The sequence below is a fragment of the Panthera leo genome, chromosome A1, assembly GCF_018350215.1.
Source record: "Panthera leo isolate Ple1 chromosome A1, P.leo_Ple1_pat1.1, whole genome shotgun sequence".
Lineage (NCBI taxonomy): Eukaryota > Metazoa > Chordata > Mammalia > Carnivora > Felidae > Panthera > Panthera leo.
The window spans coordinates 36,297,591-36,322,682 of NC_056679.1; the positions used below are offsets into that span (position 1 = coordinate 36,297,591).

The window sequence follows — 25,092 nt, forward strand, 5'->3', positions numbered from 1 at the left end:
ATCACCCTAGTTTTATAGATGAATGAACTTTCTTAAGAAATGATTGAAGCTAGAGAGATGTGCCACTCCACTATCTGAGAGGAGAAGTAACTTCATAAGGAACAATTTTCCAAATCCCTCTTTTGGCTATTTTTATGAGAAGTTTTTATTTTTATTTGAATAACGTTGATGTATAACATTGTGTAAGTTTAATTGTACAGCATGTTACTTTGATACACTTATATATTATGATTACTAACATAACAGAATTTATTACAATACATAATTATAGTATAATACTATTGTCTGTGTTCATTATACTGTATATCAGATTTCTGTGGCTCATATACTACTCATTACAAGTTTGTGCCCTTAAATACCATTAATCTTATCCCTCTCTGCCATTCCCTGGTGGCCACTATTTTATTCTCTTCTTACAGGTATAACTTACTTGGGTTCTACATGTAAATGATACACAGTCTTTCTCTGTCTGAATTATCTTGCTTAGCATAATATGTCCAAGGTCCACTCATGTTGTTGCAAATAGCAGAATATTCTCCTTTCTCATGCTGAATAATATTTATTGTGTATATGTACCACATCTTTATTATCCATTCATTTTAGTTGTTTCCAGATTGTGAATAATGTTGCAATAGACATGGGAGTACATATTTGTGGTCGAAATCCTGTTTTCATTCCCTTCGGGTGTATACCCAAAGGTGGGATGGCTGGATTGTATGGTAGATCTAATTTAATTTTTGAGGAATCTCCATATTGTTTTCCATAGTGGTTGGACCAATTTACATTTCTACCAACAATGTATAAAAGTTTGCTTTTCACCACATCCTCACTAATATCTGTTGTCTTTTGTGTTCTTGATGATAACCATTTTAAGAGGTGTGAGGTGATACCTCTTTGTGGTTTTGATTGGCATTTCCCTGACGAATAGTAATGTTGAGCATGTTTTACATGACTGTTGGTCATTTTGATGTCTTCTTTGGAAAAATGTCTGTTCTCATTTTTTAACCAGATTGTTTTTTATTATGTTGACAGAGTTCTTCATATATTTTGGATATTAACCCCTCATCCAATATATAGTTAGCAAAAATTATCTCTGATTCTGTATGTTGTCTTTTCATTTTGTTGTTTTTTTGCTGTGTAGAAGCTTTTGAGTTATCAAACCCATTTGTTGCTTTTTGCTTTTGCTTTTGTGCTTTGGGTGTCCTCTCCAAAAAAATCATTGCCAACACCATTACTGATAAGCTTCTCCCCTGCGTTTTCTTCTAGGAGCTTTATGGTAGCAGGTTTCATGTTTAAGTCTTTGGTGCATTTCAAGTTAATTTTTGTGAGGGTTGTGAGTTGGGAGTCCAGTTTCACTGTTCTGCTCATGTTTCTATGAAAGGCTTTTAGAGTCATACTTGTTGGAATGGATAAAAGCACTGAGAAGGACTTTATCTTCAGTGTCCCCATTAGTTCAATTTGAGCAATTTTATGAGGTGGCAGTTTTCATTGGGCATTTACTATGTCATTTTATATGCTCATGTTTGCTGTTCTGGGTCTTGTGAGCTTTTTCACTTAATGTAAACTCCTAGACCATACTCCTCTCCTAAATGAGTGGAGGTACAAAGGTAAAAAAAAAAAAAAAAAAGTTTAGATTTTGCCTCCAGTAGCTCCTCTGCTAAAGAGGTAGGCACATAGGCAGGCAAGTTATAATAAGTATATATCAACTGAAAGGTAGGAGTCTAGAAATTTAACTCTACTTGGGGGAGCCAGAAATGAGATTTAAAATATGAATAGGTGTTTTGAGACAGGTGAGAGGAGGAATGGCACATGTAGAGACATGGTGTCCTGAAAACAAATGAGTGAAAAGTTCCATTTGTAAGAGCTTACGTGATTTGAGATGGTAGTATGTAGGCAGAAATGTGGTAGGTGGAGGCCTTCTATGCCATGCTCATTAATTTCTCTTCTTTTTTCCCCCCTTCAATCTGTATCTGCCTCTGGTAAAGGAAGTTCCTTCCTTAGGAGATCTATGTTTGTCTGAAATATTGATTTTCATATATAAATTGGGTTTTATTGATTTTGTGATTATGTTGTCATTTTGAAGAGTAGGGGGTTTCCTGTTTCTCTGGAGAAAGACAGCCTCTCTTCTTTTGACAAATTCAGTCAAACTCCCTACAAGGGAGTTCACAGATGACTCAGGAAGACTTGCCATGTAATGGCTCCTTCTCTGATTTTACTGCTGTGTATTTCTCTGAGGTAAATGAAAACACAAGATTATCCAGAGAGAAGGGTCCCTTATGTTGCCCTCTGTCTTTTGTTGAATTTATTGCAGTTTGACAATTGAAAATAAATACTACCACTTGCTCATTGACCCATCATTAAAGTAGTATGTCTACTTTTGTGGCTGTAAAAGCAACAGTCTTCAGAACTGTTCTTACGTGTGAACATTTGAAGACATTTTTCAAAGTAAGTGTGGTTAGTGGTTATCTCAAAAAGAGAATAACTCACTAGAGAAGATACACTGGGATCTGGTACCGACTGGGTTCCTCCAGTGGACATTGCATTTCTCTGGGGTGCTTTTTTTTTTTTTTTTCCAATTTTTTTATCCTACCTCCTGAATGGCTTGTACTTTTAAACACATGCTTCTCACTGTTTTTGTTTTTTATCTTGTTTTGCTTTTTTAAAAATTGCATTGAAAAGAGAGTAAAAGCACTTTGGGGTGCCAATAAAAATAGTAATTAAACCGAAATGTACTCTCTGAATAAGAGTTACTTAGGGCCTTAAAGGTGATGTAGTAAAAATTATATTAAAATTTTAGCACCTATTTATCCTTTTTGGGACTAGAGCTATCATTTAATGTGGTGAATGGGACTTTTTATCATTTATCCTAATGAAATTGTAAGTCCATCTTCAAATAATTTGACAGTTTTTCCCTCTTAACCTATTAAGGAAAGTTTAAGAAAGGTACAGTCATTTTATACAAAAATTAGTTTATCATTTGTTTTAAAATTAGCTTTTAGTTTTAAATTATTGTACCACAACTTAAATGTCCCTGTAATTTGCATCCAGTTGTTTTTTAAGTTCTTATGTAGTTTTTTTTCTGCTAATTTATGTTTCTACATTTTCATTACATTTTCTAATTTTACCAATTTGTAACAAATTATTGGCTAAAAATGGTTTTGAAAATAAGTGTTTTTTGTTTTTTTTTTTAATGTTTATTTTTGAGAGAGAGAGAGAGAGAGAGAAAGAGACAGAGCATGAGCAGGGAAGGTGCATAGAAAGAGAGGGAGACACAGAATCCAAAGCAGGCTCCAGGCCCTGAGCTGTCAGCACAGAGCCCGGTGAACTGTGAGATCATGACCTGAGCCAAAGTCAGACGCTTAACCGACTGAGCCACCCAGGCACCCTGAAAAATAAGTTTTATGTAAATGATATAATTCAGTAATTATAGTAGTTTCTTTAAAGAGTACAGTACCCTGTACTTAGAACTTTGTTTTTAATCCCTAAATGATGATACAGAATTATGAAAATCTGGATCTGTCGTTTACCTGAAGTTGGGAAAAACGTCTTCACTTAGTGTCACTGTATTCAGTTGTGCTGATAAATATTGTCTTTAGTTTACTATACTTACTACCACAGAACTCTCTACTTAAGGGTTAGGTTAGGCAAGGCTATTCATGACTCTTTGTTCTGTAAGTTACGTGGGATGACAGAGTGACAGAGCTTGGGATCCTCAGAATAATTTTTATCAGATAATATCTCACTCTGTATAGGATCTTTGAGGCTTTAAAAACAGACATATTGTATTCCTTCTTGTTAATAGCTGTTCTAACAACCATCTTTCTTCAAAACAGACCAATGATATCAACACTTTCACTGATTTTGCTGTTGCATCTATCAGCACATGGTGAATATCCTGAACTTTAAAAAATGTGAATAATGTTAAGCCATTTCAGTCTGGTTTTCTGATTCATCCTAAGTGCTTGAGACTATGTAGCCAGTCTCCTGAAAAAAAGTTTCTCTATGAGTGTGTTTTGAAGAACTTGACCAGGTTCAGGACTGAATTCCAGTTTGGGGAAGGAGCGCCAATGTATTTTAACTCTTTTTCTTTTTTCCTTGATTTAGCCTGAACACACCACCTGGAACTAAAGTGAAGCTCTCAGGCATCGTGGATATAAAAAATGGATTCCTGCTCTTGAATGACTCAAACACCACAGTTCTTGGCGGTGAAGTAGAACACCTTATTGAGAAGTGGGAGTTACAGAGAGTAAGTGTAAACTAAGAAAAATGGCTAGAACTTTAAAAAACTCTACTCTTTTTAATGTATTCTGGGTTTTAAGATCTTCCCACAGTAAAAAGTAAAATTAGTCTTTTGTGTCAGAGTTGAATAGAACGGAAAACAGTGATCTTTACAGAAAACTACCTTTGATTAGCATAGTTTGTCTTCAGAAGATGTCATTTTTCAGTATTTGCTACATTTTATTACATATTTTTAAAAGTAATTCTTTACTGACAATTTTTCAAAATTCCCAAGATACCTGTTATAAACTATGTGTAATGTATTTGTGTGTAATTCTGCAAAAACCAAATATTTGTGAATATATATGAATATAACATATGTCTATTTGTCTCAGCTACAAACACGCGTATGTACAACTGAAAGCAAGTTGTTTGTATAAAGTGTTGCAATAACGGAGAGATTCTTACTGTATTTGTTTTCCTAGGCACATTAGTTGGTGTTTTTCCCATTTATGTTAACGATATCTTCTTTCCCATTTATGTTAACGATATCTTCATCCTTCTAGTCATAGGTTATCTAAGGGTTGTGTCTCTAGTTTGCTTCCAGCAACCAATTCTGTTGATCCACTGCTGACAGATCTCCTATCCTTCCCTTTGCTCTCCAGTTCCATCGCTTTTGCAATAGTTTGTCTTTTTATTTTCAGTTTATTTCTTAATTTTTAAAACATTCACAACTTGATTATTTTAGTTTATGTCTTTTGCATCTCACACCTGGACTACTGCAGTAGCCTTTTCAATGGTATCTCCACATACCCTTCCTCCATCTTCTAATTTATTTTATTTACTTCTGCAAGACTATTTTCCTTCAGTATCACTCAGAGCATGTCATACCCTGCTTTTATTTCAAATGTCTTAATTTGGTATTCAAGGCTATTTATAGTCTAGCCCTAGTTCCAGTTTACCTTTTTAACTTCTTGTATTATTTTACATGGATTTTGTTCTAACCAAATGGAACCACTTACTCTTTCTTTGCTTCTCTATGCTTTCCTTAGTTATACTTTCGGGGGTAAAATCTTTTTCCACATTTATATCATTCATCTTGTTCTCTTTCTCCTGATCCCTGAATGGCCAAATTGTCCCATGCTTTTAGACCCAGATCAAATGCTTGCTTCTTTGCCAAATGAAGTAGTTGGTCCTTTATTGAATTCTTAGAACATTTTATTTGTGTTAAGTATATTACTTTTTACCTAGCACTAGAATTATGTTTACTTATCTCCTTTAATAGATTATAAGCTTCTTGAGGTAAGAATTGTTTGTGCCTTTGTTTAATTCCATGAATATTTGTTGAACAGTCTGTAGATACTGTGCTGGACCCTTGCATCAGGAAACCATGTAATCCTCCTAACAGTCTTATAAGGGAGTATTATGTTCATATAGATCGGGAAATGGACTTAAAGAACTGTTAAATAATTTATTTTATGATTACAGATCTAATAGGTGACAGATCTGAGCCTCCTCTAACACAGAAGCTCAGGATGTGTACATGCAAAAACATTATAACAAACGATTGTGGAATGAATGAATTATAAAGCACATAAATCTAATTACTCTTTGATCTAAAATTGATGTTCTTGTGTTGCCCCAAATCTTGCCTGTTACCTGGAATGAGCCAAGGAACCTAGTAACATTTGAAGATTTTCCTATTTTATGATACATTATTCTTTTCTATTTTCTTGCTTTGAAAGTGCCTCTGTTTGGGAGGTAAATAGATAAAGAAATTTAGGCACATATTTTATTCCTTAGTACTAATTACTTACAATACTGATGTGCTACCTTTAGGTCTGCTGTACTATGTAGTATAAGATAATGTTCCCTACCTGCATTGTTTAATTAAAATGTTACAAAAGCAGAAGTGGCTTGATAGTTTTACATAAATAGCCAAGATTATGAACCTTGAATTTCCCAGAGAAATCCCACCCATTTCATGTAACTCTTTCCTTTCACAAGTTGATAAATTATATTTTTATTATTAGACATTTTTTAGAGTGTGGTAAGATGCCATTAAGTCAGACCAACATCTTACATTATTTTCCTAATGCCAGCCAAAACTACTTCACTAACTGTAAAATCAATTAAACATGCCTAGAAACTTCCTCACTCCTAAAACACACCCCCCCCCCACACACACAACGATTATTAGTAGTTTGATAGTTATCTTTGTAATATTTTATTATATTATGTTTACACTTTGTTTCCTGAAAACTGTGTTAATATTTCTTTTTAGGGGGCAATAAAAATTTATATTAAAAAGTGTTTAAAACATCTTGCAATGATTATAGTTCTCTTGATTTATAGTTGTTGCTGCTGTTTTAATTTGGTAACCATAGCCATGTAGAAACCATGGAGAGTTTAATTACTGAAGCATCTGGCAGGTGGTACACATAGAAATCAGATGTACGCATAGAAACCATAGACCATAAAGTTAATTTTCAAAAAGGGCCCTAACCATTTTGTAAAATAAATGGGTTAAGGGGACATGGGCAGTATTTAAACTATGTGCATGTTTTGTAGCTATAACAAATTGTAATAGACAGGTGAAGAGAAGAAGAAAAACTCAAACCTCAAAATGTTTTGTACATTTGGCAAAGACCAGTTCTAGAGAGTTCTGTGCCAGATGTAATTTGCAAAGTAATGTAGTTTCTGTAACATTTTAGTGCCCCCCAGCCTGTTGCCATGACAGATCTGGGTTTGTTTGTTTTTTCTTTGTGTGTGTGTGTGTTTAGTAATGTATACATAACATAAAATTTACCATTTTAACCATTTTAAATGTAAAATTCAGTGGCATTAAGTACCTTTATATTGTTAAACAACCATTACATCATCCATCTCTAGAATTTTTATCTTCCCAAACTTAAACTCTGTACCCATAAAACAACTTCCCATCCCCCTATACCCACCTCCAGTCTCTGGTAATCGCCATTCTACTTTCTGTCTCTATGAATTCAACTACTCTAGGTACTTCATATAAGTGAAATCCTATGATATTTGTCCTTTAGTGTCTGGTGTATTTTACTTAGCATAATGTCTTCAGGGTTCATCCATGTTGTAGCATGTGTCAGAATTGCTGGACTTTTTTAGGCTGAGTACTATTCCATTGTATATTCCATATACACGCACACACACATACAGCATTTCAGTGTTTTCCTCATTCATCGATTGGTGGACATTAGGGTTGTTCCTACCTTTTGGCTAATTGTGAACAGTTCTGTTATGAACAAGGTTGGACAAATATCTGTTCAGGTTTCTGCTTTCAGCTCTTTTGGACATACAACTAGAGTAGAATTGCTGAGTCATATGGCAGGTAATTCTATGTTTAATTTTTTGAGTAACTGCCATATTGTTTTCTACAGTAATTGCACCATTTTATATTCCCGCCAGCAATGCACAAGGGATCTAATTTCTCCACATCCTCGCCAATCCTTGGTATTTCATTTTTTATAATAACCATTCTAATAGGTGTGAAGTGGAATCTCATTGTGGCTTTGATTTGCATTTCGCTATGCTTAGTGATATTTAGTGCCTTCCACAGGCCATTTGTATGTCTTCTTTGGAGAAATGTTTATGTCCTTTGTCCATTTTTTAACTGGTTTGTTTAGCTTTTGTCCTATTCTTGATATTTTCTGGGTATCAGTTCTTTGAGATGTATGAAATACAAATATTATTTCACATTCTGTGGGTTGTCCTTTTACTCTGTTGATAGTATCCTTTGATGCACAAAAGGTTTTAATTTTGATGAAGTTTGATTTCATGTTTTTTTTCTTTTGTTGCTTGTGCTTTTGATGTCATATCCAAGAAATCATTACCAAATCCAGTGTCCTGAAACTTTGCTTCTGTCTTTTTTTCTAAGAGTTTTATGGGTTTAAATTTAGATATTTGATCCATTTTAAATTAATGTTTGTATATGATACAAGTTAAGGGTCCAACTTCATTGTTTTGCCTATGGATATCCAGTTTTCCCAGCACTATTTCTCTCTTTCCCCAATGAACGGTCTTGCCCACACTCTTCAAAAATGATTTGACCACATATGCAAGCAAGGGTTTATTTCTGGGTTCTTTATTCTTTTGTTCCCTATGTCTGTCTTCATGCCAGTACCACTCTGTTTCGATTATAGTAAGTTGTAGTAAGTTGTATAACTGAGAAACATGAGGACTTTTCAGGATAGTTATGGTATTCAGGGTCCCTTGAGATTCCATATGAATTGTAGGATGACTTTTTCTGTATCTGCAAAAAATTTCTTTTGATTTTGATAGGAATTGTATTGAATCTTAATAATATTGATCTCTTAATAATATTAATTCTTTCAATCCTTGACCATGGGATATCTTTGCATTTATTGATATCATCTTTAATTTCTTTTAGCAGTCTTTTATAGTTTTCAGTGTACAAGTCTCTTAAGTTTATCTCCCAAGTGTTTTATTCTTTTTGATGCTATTGTAAAGGGAAGCTTACAATCTACAGTGGTTTTTTGCTCAGTCTAGTTCTCAGCAATGACTTTAGGGAATTCATATGCTGGTTTCTGGAGCCTCTTTTCTCCACATGTCCCTCTTTTACAAAACTCTGCCCCAGCACTTCCAGTTGCTTCAGCCTGCCTGAAGTTGATTCTCTCAGGTTGGCTCTCTGCGCTGACTGAATCATGCCTCTGAGCAGAAATGCAGAGCTCATCTGGTTCGATTTTGTTTATTTCTCTTTCTTTCAGGGACTATAGTCCTGCACTACTTATTGTCCTATGTCTTAAAACAGTTTTTTCTTACAAGTTGTCCAGATTCCTGCTTGTTTGTAAAGGGAGGTGAAGTCTGACTTCTGTACATTCATGAGGATGAGAAGTATCAACCGTGTAATATGTTTTAAATTATATAATCTGTATTGACAGATGGCATTATTAGCAGTTTGTGTGAGTTTTTAGAGGAAGTTACAGTATAAATTGAAATGATTGATGCTTGAATGTCTTGATTATTCAAGATAGGTCTTTCCTATCTGAGGAAAGACCCCTAGATAATTGAATTCGCTGCTGGTTTTTAAAAAGTAGGTTAACATCTTATGTACAGCTTGTAAAGAAATATGACAGTCCTATAAAGTTTATATTATTCTTTGCTTAATCAGCTGAATAGTCTTGTTCAGACCCTGCCTCTCAAGGACTCGGTCTCACAAGACTACTTCCCCACTTCAGATGCCAGTTGCAAATAGCGGGTCCCTGGGTTACCCACATGTCAGTACGTTGTGGGTACAAATTGGTGGTTCCTGTGACCTCCTTCTTGGGTTTGATAATTTGCTATAATGGCTCACAAAAATCAGGGAAACACTTTACTTACTATTAACAGGTTTACTATAAATTTAGGATATTGTAAAAGACGCAAATGAACACCCAAATGAAGCTACAAGATCTAGAAGAGTCCTGAACACAGGAGCCTCCGTCCCTGTGGAATTTGGTGTGTTCTACCCTTCCAGCACATGGATGTGTTCACCAAACTGGAAGCTCTCAGAACCCTGTTGTATAGGGGGTTTCACGGAGGCTCATTATATAGGCATGATTGACTAAACCACTGAACATTGGCGACTAACTCATTCTCCAACCTTCCAATCATATTATCGGTGCCTCTGGCAGCCTGCCCCCATCCTGGAGCTATTTAGGGGCCCATCAATAGTCACCTCATTAGCATAAACTCAGGTATCCTCAAAGAAGCTTATTATGAATAACAGAAGATGCTCCTCTGACCCCAATCACTCAGGAAATTCCAAAAGTTTTAGGAGCTCTGTTCCAAGAACTGGGGAAGAAGCCCAAATATATATATTTTTATTACATTGCAGTATCTCAAATATTTGCTAGTAGATTTTATGTATAAAAATTTATTTTGAAGATAATTTTCAGGTAATATTTGTCTGTCGGATTATAGTTTTAGTGCGCTTTTAAAACTTTTGTTACCATTGTTTGTTGTCTTGAATTAACTCCTTGTCGAAGAGGGTATTTTTTTTACTGTGTTTTCTTTTTATGGGAGCAGGTTGGTAAGTACTTCTGAAAATTCTATGTGAATGTGTAGTTTAGTATGGGAGATGAGGAGAGAACCTTTACCTAATTATTGCCTAATTACACAAAATGTTTTTATGTAGTTTAAAATTATTTATACAAGGCTTTTTTTTTTTTTTTTCCTATTCTATATAAGAATCTACTAACATAAGTGGATTCCTGGCACATTGTAAATGGTATAATTTCTGTCTTATGACTCACTTTTCTCACAGAGCTTGTCAAAACACAATAGAAGTAATATTGGAACTGAAGGTGGACCACCTCCTTTTGTGCCTTTTGGACAGGTAATGACTTCCATGTTGGCAGATGAATTTAATCAGCAAAAAAAGTGTTTTTCATTTGTATTCAAGCTGTGTTTAGTTTTGTGTGGAACTATTCATTTAGAGGTCATGGAGTTATGTGGAAATCTATTAAATACAGAAATTTAATAATTGTGGTTTTTTTCTTTAACTAAATTGTTGGTGTAGATTCTTTTCTCAAGAGCTGTTAACCGAAAGATTGAAGCAGTTAAGAGGCATACTTGAACAGCAACTTATAACTAATTAAGATAGCCTGGTGGTAGAGGCTTTGTTTTTTTGTTCTTGTTGTTATTTTTTGTTTTTTTGAGAGAATGAGAGAGAAATTCAAAAGTAAGGCAGATGTATGCTGTAATTTCCCACTTTTTTCGGTAGACACAAAAGAGGGAGAGGAAAAAATGAAAATGTCAACAGAGAGATGAGACATAAAGGTGCGAACCCAGAGACAGGGAAGGGCATCACTGCACTTTAGTGGGGTTTCTGTCCCAGTTGTTCTTTCCTGGATTCTAATCTTCGGCCTTGATCCAAATTACCTGTCTCAATCAAGAACTTAATTTTATTTCCATTTGATATTTTTCTTTTTAACCACAGCAGCCCTGATCCTTCTCTTACAGAAGCTAAAAGTTTCCTCCTCACTATTTTTCAACCCACCCTCTGCAAAATGTTACAGTGAGGTAACTCCTTAGCTGCCTGGAATCTTGGGCCTTCCTGATTTTACTCAGCATTCCACTGTTATTCACAACAGTCTCCTGCAGCCTTTTCCTGTTTTATCCCTGATGAGTCTGAGATTAATCCCTGTGGCAGCTTGCTCTTTGCTTCATGATGGCACCAACATTTAGCTGTTGGTAATCTGCCTTGAGTTTGCTCTTCATTTGCTTCATTCCACCCAGATAAATGGGTGGAATCCGTTGACTGGCATCCTTTGCAAACACATTTTTGTAAGGTCAATTTAAAATTGAATTAAAGTCATTCTCTCATCATGGCTATTTTGAAAATAATTTAAAAATATGTTGACTCTACTGTGCTTTGGAGCAAGGCACAGTCAAGATGAGAGGAGGCATGATGCCCTGTGATCTGATCCATGTTGCTGATATTCTTTCTCCCACCAATGTCACAAAAACCTTCAGAATGCAAACAGAGTGTAAACAGTCGAATGATTTATATTTTAATAATACAAATACATGTTTGCAAGAATTTGCTTTCCTCTTAAACATTTTAGTGATAATATTTCTTTTATGAATTACTCAGAGAAACGTAATTTTGAGAGAGAGCGCAGGGAAGAGGCAGAGAGGGAGGGAGAGAATCACAAGCAGGCTCCACACTATCAGCTCAGAGGCCCATGTGGGGCTCAATCCTACGAATCATGAGATCATGACCTGAGCTGAAATCAAGAGTCAGACGCTTAACCAACTGAACCACCCAGGTACCCCTTATGGTTTTTTAAATTAGGAATATATTAAAAGGTATAGTTTCACTAATATTTCTTATCAAGTCCATTCTAAAATATTCTTGTTCAGTTTATTTTAGTCTTGTACATGGGTTAAAGATAGATAATGCTGGATGTGTGCCAATAGCAACAGGATATATTAATATTGCTGAAAACCTGTATTTGTACAACACATTTGTGTGAGTGTATGTTTTTCTTTTTTTATTAGTGAGTTGAGTAAAGGCTCATTTTATAGGATTTTTACTGCTAGGATTGGAAGGGAGAACAGAATTCAGGGCTTATTTTTAAGCAGTGTTGGCTTTTTAAAATTATCCTAAGAAATTAAAAATCAAAAACTTTGGGGGCAGTTGGGTGGCTCAGTTGGTTAAGTGTCCAACTTCGGCTCAGGTCATGATCTCGCGGTTCGTGAGTTCGAGCCCCGCATCAGGCTCTGTGCTGACAGCTCAGAGCCTGGAGCCTGCTTCGGATTCTGTGTCTCCCTCTCTCTCTCTACCCCTCCCCCACTCTCATTCTGTCTCTCTCTCTCTCTCTCTCTCTCTCTGTCTCTCTCTCTCTCTCTCTCTCTCTCTCAAAAATAAACATTAAAAAAAATTTTTTTTTTTAAATCAAAAACTTTGTAGCCTGATTGAGAGAGCAGTTATGTTTTTAGTTTTTAGTTTGTAAGTTCAGAGACAGCTCTTTATATTTAAAATAACCATACTATACTACTTAACCATCATATGCATATTGTGTCATAATATGGAAATCAAACTCTTAATAAAACACTGAACTTGTCTCTTCTTGTACAGTAGTATAGACTGTGTTAAGTTTAAAATTATTTCAAGTTATTATTCTAAAATGCTACATAAATCTCTTGGTTCAATGTGTGTTTTAAATATGTGCCCTATTTTAGATGGCCATTATGTAGCTTTACAATTTTATTTACCAATTACATTTATTTACAAGTGACTTTAATCAATTTTCTACCTTTATTTTTAAATCTATGGGAAAGAATTAAACTTTTATGAGCTCTCAATTGTTAAAGCAACATAAACCTTTCTTTTGAGGTGTTACTTTCTTATGAAAAACTTGGATCTCTTTTGGAACTACTGAAGTGTTTTATTTTTCTCTATTATTACCAGAAGTGCACATCTCATGTCCAAGTGGATAGTAGAGAACTTGACCGAAGAAAGACATTACAAGTCACAATGCCTGTCAAACCTACAAATGACAATGATGAATTTGAAAAACAAAGGACTGCTGCTATTGCAGAAGTTGCAAAGAGCAAAGAAGTAAGAAACTAGATCTTTATAAACTCTTATTCTTTATCATTATGTTCTGTTTAAGTCGCTCAGAATCATTATTGTCTTTCCATATAAGGTAACTAATTCAACAAACTTTCGACATTCTTCTTGCATATTTCAACAGTAGAAATGCCCTGGGCCTTTATGGAGCCTTAAGCTCACACATTTTGCTCACAAGTTCTTGCTAGCAAACCACTCTTCTTTCCTCCCTTTTCCTTTTCTTCGTAATAGAGTAACAGCGAAACACAACACTTTTCATGATGGCAGAGGATTTTCTGTTGTTAGTTGGGCTAGATACCACCTGTGAGGAATGCAAGTAAAGAGATCAGAAGAGGGGCGCCTGGGGGGCTCAGTGGGTTAATCTGACTTTGACTCAGGTCATGATCTCACGGTTTGCAGGTTCAAGCCCCGTGTCGGGGCTCTGCGCTGCAGCTCAGAGCCTGGAGTCTGCTTCAGATTCTGTGTCTTCCTCTCTCTCTCCCTCCCCTGCTCATGTGCATGCATGAATTTCTTACTTCTCTCTCTCTCAAAAATAAATAAACATTTAAAAAAAAAAGATGTGGGGCTCCTGGGTAGCTCAGTCAGTTGGGCGTCCGACTTCGGCTCAGGTCATGATCTCGCGGTCCGTGAGTTTGAGCCCCGCGTCGGGCTCTGGGCTGACAGCTCGGAGCCTGGAACCTGTTTTGGATTCTGTGTCTCGCTCTCTCTCTGACCCTCCCCTGCTCATGCTCTGTCTCTCTCTGTCTCAAAAATAAATAAAACGTTAAAAAAAATAAATAAATAAAATAAAAAAAAAGATTGATCAGAGGATAAATCATGGCTTAGTATTAACATTTTTGTTAGTTTTCATTCTTCAATCCACTTAGTAAAAAATAATTTTTTTCTTTGGATCCTGTACATTTATGCCCGCCCCCCCCTCCCCCCCCCACACACAATCCATCATGTTCTCTTAACAGCCAAATGGTTTTCTTTTAATTATTTAAAATTTCTTGCTTATTTGAAATAGGTGTTTTCTCTAGTTAGTTATTCATTTTAGACTTTGAGAAGAAATTTAAGTTCATGAATTAGTTGCTTAGACAGACTCTCCTTCTCTTAACCAGTGAGATTAGAATACTTTCCTTTATTTAAAACCAGTAATAAAGCTTAGCTAACAACTGCTTTCCTATTTAATTTTGAAGTATAAGTAAGAGATTTATTGAATTTTGATTGTTCTTCCTGCAGTGTCTTTCCGTCATCAGTCTGATCCAAGAGCACAAGCTCTGGAGTCAGGCAGCCTGGAAGCGTATCCTGCTGACAGCCTTCGATAAGTTACTTAGTTTTTCGTACCTGATTTTTCTTCATCTTTGCAAAGGGGATAATAACGGCACCCACTTCATATGGTTGCTGTTTGAATTAAACTGATAATCTTTAAAACATTAATACGCTGCATGTGGCACAGTTCAAAATTTCCTTCACTGAAAGCTCTCCGTAAATGTGACTATTGCCATTCCTTAGTGTCTTTTATGTTCTAAGGTACATGCTTTTAAAAATCGTTTTTCATGCTTCTGAAATTAATGCATTTTGCGTAGTTTACATAAAATATATTTCTTTTTTCCTAAAAGGCTGTTAAAATTATGGAATTTAAAAAGAGTATATGGAATATATATCAATTTCTTAATGATTATAGGAAAGTTGTTCTTTTGATGCACATTTTTCTCACACAAACTTTCCTTCCAAAACTTTGATGCAGGGTATGGCTATTTTCTAGAATATAGTTAAACTGTAATATGCTTCATTTTTTAAAGCCATAATTGATCACATTGTATTTTGTATAAATATTTGGTAAATAAAGAATCCTAGCTTTCCAAAGCAAACTTAAAACTACTCAGTTTATATATGAGAGAACTGATGGTGGTTCAAAACTACCCGAACTTGCCCAGTGTTACCCAATGGCAAATTTAGGACTAAACCTATGTGTATTATAGATTATCCTTATATCTATAGATCTGTCTCTATAGGTAAGTACACACACACACACACACACACACACACACACACACACACACAAGCACAGATTTATATTTAATCTAAATGCCTGAACAGTGGAGCACCTGGGTGGCTCAGTCAGTTAAGCATCTGACTCTTGACTTTGGCTCAGGTCATGATCTCACAGTTTGTGAGTTTGAGTCCAACATCGGCCTCTGTGCTGACAGCACAGAGCCTGCTTGAGATTCTCTCTCTCTCTGTCTCTCTTCTCTCCCCCCACTTGCTCTTGTGCTCTCTCTCTCTCAAAATAAATAAACTTAAAAAAATAAATGTCTGAAGAGCAAAATCATAAGAGCGCAATTGTTTTAGAAAGATGTTTTATGATCATCCATTCAAACAATTATGTGGATTTGGTGGAATTTAGTGCACATGATGAAGCCATGATTTTCATATATTTTTTCCGTTATTTGTTTATTCAGCAATCTTATGAAAATCTGTATGCGAAGAAGTGTTCTAAATGCTTAGATTAAGAGTCCCTGGGTGGCTCAGGTGGTTAAGCATCTGACTCTTGATCTCAGCTCAGGTCATGATCTCTTGATTCGTGAAGTCAAGCCCCACATCAGGCTGATAGTGCAGAGCCTGTTTGGGATTCTCGCTCTCTGCCCCTCCCCTGCTCATGCTCTTTCTTTCTGGATCTCTCTCTTTCTCAAAATAAATCAATAAACTTTTAAAAAATGTAAAAACTAGGGGCACCTGAGTGGCTCAGTCGGCTAAGCACCGACTTCAGCTGAGGTCATGATCTCATAGTTCATGAGTACAAGCCCCACGTCGGGCTCTGTGCTGACAGTTTGGAGCCTGGAGCCTGCTTCAGAATCTGTGTCTCCCTCTCTCTCAGCCCCTCCCCTGCTTGCATGTGCGCTCCCCACCCCCTCTCTAAAAAATAAATAAACACAGACAAAAAAATTGTTTTTTTTAAATTAAAAAAATAAATGCTTATGTTAAGTCAATGAACAAAATAGACAAAAGATCCCTGCCCTTATCAAGCTTATATTTTAGTAAAGGAGAAGACTATTTATATGTAAGTTGTATGGGAAGTTAGAAATCAATAAGCTCTATAGGAAGAAAAAGAATAAAGTAGGTTAGGGAGTTGGGAGTACTGGTTGGGGATGGGGTGCACTTTAACATAGGATGGTCAGAAATTAAGAATTCTTTTTGTGTAGTTTACATTCTAGTAAGGACACTAAATAATATAAACATGCTAAATAAGTAAGTTTCAGATTTCAGTTTTAAATAGAGTGATTTGATTAGGTCCCAAGATGATGAGATTTGAGCTAAGACTTGAAGGAGGTAAGAGAATTAGCTATGTGGTTACCTGAGAAAGAAAAGTCTTTACAAAGGCTCTAAAGCAGGAGTATGTGTTCAAAGAAAAGGAAGGTAGCCGGAGGAAGCAGAGAGAACAAAGAAACAAGAAGTAGACCATAAAGTCAATGGTGATAATGTAGGTCAGCTTATATATGGCTCTGTGAGCCATGTTTAAAAAACTGGTCTTTATTCAGAGAGAAATGAGAGCCTTTAGAGGTGTTCAGCACAACAGAAACATCAACTGACCTACATTTAAAAAAGCTAATTGGGGGGGGCGCCTGGGTGGCTCAGCCGGTTAAGTCACGGTTCGTGAGATTGAGCCCTGTGTCAGTCTTTGCCCTGGCAGCGCAGAGCCTGCTTGGGGTTCTCTCTCCCTCTCTCTTTGCTCCTCCCCCTCTTGTGCACACTCTCACTCTCTCAAAATAAATAAATAAATAAACATTAAAAAAAATAAATAAAAAGCTAATTCTGGCTGCTATGTCCAGAGTAGATTGTAGAGAAGAAGATTGAACCAAACAAGTTAGGAAATTATTGAATGATCCAGGGAGGGGAAAAATGATGGTAGCTTGGATGAAGATGGCAGCTGCATAGGTGGTGTGAAGTGGTCAGATTCCGGAATTTTGAAAGTAGAACTATCACAGTTTCTGAGATATTGAATGTGGTACATGAGGGAGGTATCATGAATGATTCCAAGGGTTTTGCCCTAAGAAATGGGCAGGTTAGAGTTTCTTACTTTGAATTAGAGAAGACTATAGTGGAACAGGTTTGAGGATAAAGATTTGGTATTCTGTTTTGAACATAGTAATGTTGAAATGTGCCTGTCAGACATCATGTGGCTTCATAGGCAGTGAGACAGAAGAGTATAATTGGAAAAGTGAGCTTTGGAAGAGATGCATTTGGAAGTTGTAAGCATATATGGATGCCTATTTAAAATCATGAGGTTATTTAAGTGATGACCTTCCAAACTTCCAAATCTATTGCATAAACCAAAAATTGAATGAATCTAGTTAATGCACCTTTGGTCTTTGAAGGTGTGGTTTTAATTTTGGTTTAAATAAAATTTAAATATTGTGGTGGTGTATCAACTACATAATAGATATTTTATACGTTGTCTGGTTAATGCTTATCTACTATCATTTTTCTGTTTCTCAGGTTCTGTTTCTTTATATTTTCATCAGATTGAAAATAATTTCCCAGTATCTCATAAATTTATATCTAGGATGTTTTCTTACTGTAATAATTTTAAAACACATGTAAAAATATTTATTATTATCACTAATAAAAATCAAGTCTTGACTTCTTCCTCTTTTATTGGATCTATTAGAGCTCTAAAGATGCTGTATGACCACATATTTAATTTGATACTGTACAAGTAACAGCAGTGGGTTACTTTTCAATCATGAATTTGTATCTTTATGACTAATGTCCTTTACATTCTTGTCTTTTTATAATAGTTTTGATGAAAATGAGATCAGAGCAGATTTTCAAATGTGATATATGTGACATAATTATTGAAATAATTCAAACAAAATAAGAAATAAAGGCTTTAAAGTTTTCTATACATAATTAGTAAGATAGCATATTATGTAATTAATGTAAATAGTAAGTTAGCGATGAGAATTTTAATCCAGTGTTAAAATTCACATTATTTGTTTACTTTTTAAGTTTGTATAAATAATCATATTATTGGATCATGGACGTAATGTAACTGACTCCTAGACATGTTGAGTGCCTTGCTAAAAATAGACTTGCTACGTATCTGGGTTTATAACCCAGCTCTCGTGATTTATCAGTCGCGTATCGTGCCGTAGAATTATTTTAACACCTGAACTCCATAATGCTAATATTATTGTATTTTCTTCTATGTTGTTGTCTACTTCAGTTTATTCTGATGACTTGCCTTGAAGACTTAACGATGCTAATTTTGTAAATTTTTTATTGCTTCACCCAGACTTGTGGAAAGACGAGATGATGGCCAGTAGTTAGCATAACTGAGAAGCGTTTCGTTACTTGTTTTGCCAGATGTTTTTGGTTGCAGACTAGTCTTGAGAACTATCTTTCCATGTTACTTACCTACATCTCTTTGTCTTTCACTTGCTTAAAGACCAAGACATTTGGAGGTGGTGGTGGTGGTGCTAGAAGTAACCTCAACATGAGTGCTGCTGGGAACCGAACTAGAGAAATCTTACAAAAAGAAAAGTCAGCCAAGCCGGAGGGGAAACATGAGGGTGTCTACAGAGAACTGGTAAGGCCAAAGAATCAACCACAGAGTTAATGTGTTCTGCCTTACCTGGATGATTTTTCTGTCCTTTCTCACAACCACTCCTGGCTTTATTCAGTGCGTTATGAATGAACTTTACAACTCTTAAGAAGGTTTTCATTAAGGATTGTCGCTAATCGTGGAGCATCTGGATCGTTTGAAAGATAATTTACTTAAAACCTCCATCGTACTTAAATTTCTAATGTCTGAATTATGTCTTTTGGAATAGCTTGATGAAAAGCCATCACATTTAATAGAGGACATTTAATGGAGATTATTTTGTATAAGATGATGCCTCAGGAACATCCTTTCCCTTCCCTTCTCCATATCCTTCTCAAATTTTCTGTAAAGTGATTTTGTTTTGTTTTGTTTCGCTCTTTGGGAAAAATGTATTAGAACAAGTAAATGTGTATTCTGGTCTCATTTGCAAAATATACTTGGATTTTTAAGATAAATGATAGGAGTCAAAGTTATTTCTGGTATGCTGCAGTGTTCTCATACATGAGAGAACTGACAAGAATTCTTTTTCCTCTGCCTTTAGAAGTTGAATGACTTTAGGTGCTTTTATCTGTAGAGTAGGGGATACTAAGACTGACTTAAATAATAGGGATTTATTATTTCACATAACTAGAAATTCAGAAGTAGATGGTTACAAAGGTTGATAAATCCAGCAGTATAACAATGTTGGAGCTCTGGTGAGCATCTCTGTGATTTTTTGGCTTTCTTCTCAGGGTTACAGGACTCTTTGTGTATTAAGTCTTCACACAAAAAGTTCAAAGGCAGGAAGGAAAGGGTGTAGGTCTATTTTATCAGACTAGAAAATATTTTCTGAAATCTCCAGAAAGTTCCATTTATGTCTTAATGACTAGAGATAGGTCACATTTCCACTTCTAAATCAGTCATTGGCCAAGGAGAACTATGGGCCAGGCTGTCTCTTCCTTGAACATAGTACCATTTCATGGACTTTTAAAAAAGTCAGTTTCAGGTTAGAGTAGATACAGCGAACTGAAAAAATATGGTCCCTAACTCAAGAAGCTTTCAAACTTCAGTAAATTGAGAATACTTCTCTGGGGATGTCTTGCCATAGAACATCAGAGACCAGCAGTTTGGGGTTGTGGCAAGGATTAAACATATGAAGGGAGTGACATTGCAAAGATGGTGGAGTCGAGAGCTCCAGGAATTGGCCTCTCCACCCAAACAACTGTTTAGGTGACAAGTACTCTCTGAAACAACGGTTTTAGAATTCTGAAGGCTGGTAGTCAAATACTTGAGGATCCAGAATAGTGAGTAATGAAGAAAGAGGATAACGGAACAGAGACTTCAGTGATCACATATCACAAGGAATATAATCCTTGCAAAGAAAGTTTGGAAAAGTCACTACACAAACTTACAACAGCAGCTTTCATCAAGTAACAATAGCAATCCCTGAGGAGGAGGGAGAATCTGATTTTCAAAATTACTGCCATTATAGTATTCAAAATGTCCAGTTCTCAACAAAAAAAAATTACAAAGCCTACCAAAAAACAGCAAAGTACAACCCACTTAGGGAAAAAAAAAGAAATTGACAGGAACTTTCCCTGAAGAAGCGCAGGCATTGGACTGACTAAACAAAGACTTTAAATGCACTATCTTAAATATGCTCAAACGTCTGAAGGGAACTGTTGACAAAGAACAAAGAGAAATCAAGAGAACAATATATGAACAAGTGGGGAATATCAGTAAAGAGAGATTATAAAAAAAAAGAAACCAAATAGAATTTCTGGAGCAGAAAAGTACAGTAACTGAAATGAAAAATTAGCAGATTCAACATCAGACTGGAACAGGCAGAGAAAAAAATCGGTGAACTTTGATACTGGGCAATTGAAATTACCCAGTGTAAGATGCGGAAAGAGAAAAGAGTGAAGAAAAAAAGAGGATAAGGGACCTATGGGGTACCATCAAGAAATTTCTTTATGGGATATGTTTATGTTACTTAAAAAGTTCTTGAATTCTACTCAGCTCTAGATTTTTCAAGGAGATTTTGGTTTATGGCATTTTAAGGTAGATTTTCCTATTTGAGGTACAGGCTATCACAGCATCATAGATAGTATTGCTAATGAGTATAGAAAGAATACTGGAACAGAGAGTAAAAAAAATAAAACTACTGAGATAGCACCTTTTTGTTAGCTTCATTTTATACTTTGCAGTTTTGGAGAAGTGAAATATTAAGCAAGAAAAGTTTTCATTAGATAGTTTTCACTGTATTATTTTCAGAAGCTTCTTTCTGACATATATGATTTTCTTTCTTTTCCTTTCTTTCATTCATTCATTCATTCACTCTTTTGTAATGATAGTTGTTAAGTCAGAGAGTACTTGAGGTACAACCCCACATATCATACAGAATTTTCCTCGACTATTGGTATGAACAAACAGCAAGTGGATGTTGTATTAGTATGGCATTTTTTCTATAACCATGAATGTAATTTTTAATTTAAAAACAGTATACATAGGGGTACCTGGGTGGCTCAGTCAGTTAAGTGTCCGACTCTTGGATCAGATAATGATCTCACAGTTTGTGAGTTTGAGCCCCGCATTGGGCTCCAATCCCTGCCTGGGATTCTCTCTCTCCCTCTCTCTCTGCCCGTCTTCCACTTACTCTGTCTCTCAAAATAAATAAACTTAAAAAAAAAAAAAAAAGAAACTATACATATACTTAAAAACGTATACCTTGCTTATTTATTGGCCATTAGCGTAGCTTTGCTCTTAATTTCTTACAGGTTGATGAGAAGGCTCTGAAACACATAACGGAAATGGGCTTCAGTAAAGAAGCATCAAGGCAAGCTCTTATGGATAATGGCAACAACTTAGAAGCAGCGCTGAATGTACTTCTTAACAGCAATAAACACAAACCTGTTACAGGTCCACCTCTGAGAGGTAGAGTTCATTAAGCCATGTGACAGATAGTATTGTTTGCGTTTCTGGCTGAGGTTTTGTTGCTGGGCGGGGGGACAGTATAACTTCATTTACTCTTTGTGGTAAGAGGAAGGAGCACCAGTTAGGGCATCACAGAGACTTGTGCAAGTTCCTCCAAGTCTCTCTGTCTTCATCTTTATGTAAAGTAGGTCTAATAATACCTTACTTAACAGGGTTGTTATAAGTAATAGAGAAAATATAATATGAAATGAGTTGTTCTGTTAATTATTTTTAGAACTATGCCCCTTGTATAAGTGACTAGTCTGCAGACTTTTAAAAATTATCAAGAACGTGACTTTTATTTAGTGTTATTCTTTGGTCATTCAAGTCTTAATCCTATATTCTTTTAAAGGATTAGTGGTTAAAGAAAAATTTTATAAGAATGATTTTTTTTCTCTTAAAAGATAATTTACATGAACAAATTCAAATTTCCAGATAGATCATTTAGAGGACTAAAGGTACTAGTTGATATAATCATTTTAAAAACTTATTCATTTAAAAGATGCAGAATATACAGAAAAATATGAAAAGAAAGACATACAAAATCATACTTGAGGTGACTGATGATTCTGTTTTGGTGTATTTTCTCCTTTTGTTTTTGCACGTACAATAAACATGTCTTGCTTTACTTCTTCAGGTAAGGGAAAAGGCAGGGGGAGAATAAGATCTGAAGAAGAGGAGGAGCTGGGAAATGCAAGGCCGTCAGCTCCAAGCACGTTATTTGATTTCCTGGAGTCTAAAATGGGGACTTTGAGTGTGGAAGGTAGGCTACCTTAAAGTAGATTGCCTTTTTTTTGTTTGTTCTTGTAATGTTTATTAATTTTGAGAGAGAGAGAGAGAGAGAGAGAGACAGTGAGTGACTACTGGGGAGGGGCAGAGAGAGAATCCCAAGCAGGGTCTGCACCGTCAGCACAGAGCCCAACACGGTGCTCAAACTCACGAACTGTGAGATCATGACCTGAGCCAAAATCAAGAGTTGGACGCTTAACAGACTGAGCCACTCAGGCGCCCCTAACGTAGATTTCTTTTAAAAAGACCAAACTTTGGAATTGCACCAAAAAAAGTTTAATAAAAGAACTGACAATACAAACTTCTATCTGGGTGTTAAAAATTAAAATTTTTAAATTACAAATTTACTGTTTAACAGAAGTACAGAACAAAATTTTTGATTGTTACAGTCTGAAAATACAAAAGGCAGCTTATTTTGCCCTCTAACGCTGTAATAGGTAGTATTGCCAAGATCTTTCCCCCAACTTCACTAGATAACAGATTTAGCTATGAAAACTGATTGTTATGTTGGAGAATTTATTATTATATAATTTTATATAACACTTTGTGAAATTGGCCTATCTATTCTTTCTCCACATATTACACATTTTATGGAAATATTCACACAATGAGTGAATATGCTCCCATAATATGATGTATTCCTTAATAGGACATATTTTAGTGATTAACATAAATACTGAAAAGATAAAGAATGTTAAATGTGTATCTTTTTTCTAAGCATGGGATAAGTATTTTCTAAAATAGTATATTTTTAAAAATATGAGTCTAAAACATTAGGAAAATACCCTTTTTCCTTTAAATTTATTATTTATTTAAGAGAGCGAGCATGAGCACAAGCAGGGGAAGGACAGAAAAAGGGAGAGAGAGAGAGTGAGAGAGAATCCCAAGCAGGCTTAGTACTCTGTGCTGAGCCCAGTGCAGGGCTAGATCCACAACTGTGAGATCATGACCTGAGCTGAAATCAGAGTTGGATGCTTAACCAAGTGAGTCACCCAGGTGCCCCAGGGAGATATACTTTTAAATTCAGTTTTCTCTTTCAGATATATTTTTAATTAAAAAAAAAAAAAAAAAAGGTTGGAGATAAAATGCTATGATAACAAATTTGAAATGTCCAGATTTCATGAAAATGGAAGCTCATTGCTAGATTATATAGAAAAGGCAATGTATTTTGAAAAAGTGTTTGATATAGGTGAGATTTGTAAGCACACATTTAACAGCAATGTTTTCTGGGTTGTAAAACATAATGTATTGGTTTTCCATTGCTGTTTAATAGATTACCACAAATTTGGTGGCTTAAAACAATGCAAATTTATCTCATGGTTTCTGTGGGTCAGGAGTCCAGGCAAACTTAGTTGGGACCTTTGCTGAAGATCTCACATCCTGAAATCAAGATTTCAGTTGGGGCTATGACCTTGGCTGAGGCTTGAGGTTCTCTCCTAAGCTCACTGGTTGTTAGCAAAATTCAGTTCCTTGTAGATTAAGACCAAAGTCCCATTTTCTTGCTTGATGTTGCCTGGGGAGTGCTTTTAGCTCCTGGAAGCTCTCGAGTTCTTGCCACCTGATCGCCTCTGTAGGCAGTTCACATCATGTTTGTTTCCTTCTGTAAAGCCAGCAAGAGAATCTCTACTGCTTCTTCAAATCTCTGCCTTTCTGATATTTTTGTCCCAACTTCCTTTATACTCTCCCAATCAGAACTTTGGTGATTTTCTTTTACCTTTCTGTCTCCCTACATTTGCTTTTGACTCCTGCAGTATCTCCTAAATCATAATGAGGTTGAGACTGAGATACTAATTTTGCTGTGACCTATGTGCCTATAATGCTTCAGTTCTCACAGAACATATTCTATACCAACAAAATGAAATGATATTAGCATTCCATTTGGAAAAAGGTATGAAAGTTAATTAAGATACATGACCTGGATACTACACTCACAAACAAACGTCAGTGTCTTCTGAGGAGACAGAAGTTTATGAAGACTTCTGGTAATATAGGGTATTGTTTTAGTAGATGTGTTTTATTTATGACACTGCTATTAATATGACACAGAATCTGTTAGCATGTGAGAAAAAATATGGACTTTATAATAATAATATTCCAGATCCTTGGCTTTTACAAGGTATATAATCTGACCTTCAGACACGTGTGCAGAGGAATATTGGATCAAGGACAGGCCAAGTAGAGGAAGCTCTGGGCATCCAGGCTTGGAGGCATCAGATCACCAGTTCCCTATCTTTGGGACAGTGTGGGAGAGGTGAGGCCAGAGGGCCAGAGATAGAAGTGGTAAGCTGGGGATGGATCAAGAACATTTTGTCCTAAGGAGTTTTTATTTCATGTAGATAGCAGTGCAAAACTGTGATGGCTGTGAAACTTTACTATGAGAACAATGGAGTTTGTTCGGTGCTTTCAGGCAAAAAAATTTTTTTGTGTCTGCAAGGGG

The 25,092-nt window shown here is 35.8% G+C and overlaps 1 protein-coding gene across 9 annotated transcripts in view; it reads left to right on the forward strand.

Annotated features, from left to right (window-relative positions):
• The window catches only part of TDRD3 (tudor domain containing 3), a 158,841-nt gene that overhangs the window by 75,394 nt on the left and 58,355 nt on the right, over window positions 1–25,092 (forward strand). For 8 of the 9 annotated variants that reach the window (XM_042927466.1, XM_042927458.1, XM_042927504.1 and 5 more), the window contains 6 exons: window positions 4,105–4,246; window positions 10,514–10,585; window positions 13,166–13,315; window positions 18,759–18,899; window positions 21,671–21,827; window positions 22,504–22,629. In XM_042927466.1, the coding sequence (XP_042783400.1) occupies window positions 4,105–4,246; window positions 10,514–10,585; window positions 13,166–13,315; window positions 18,759–18,899; window positions 21,671–21,827; window positions 22,504–22,629 (788 nt within the window). The remainder of the gene's footprint in view (window positions 1–4,104; window positions 4,247–10,513; window positions 10,586–13,165; window positions 13,316–18,758; window positions 18,900–21,670; window positions 21,828–22,503; window positions 22,630–25,092) is intronic. The other variant, XM_042927472.1, reaches the window with a different exon arrangement.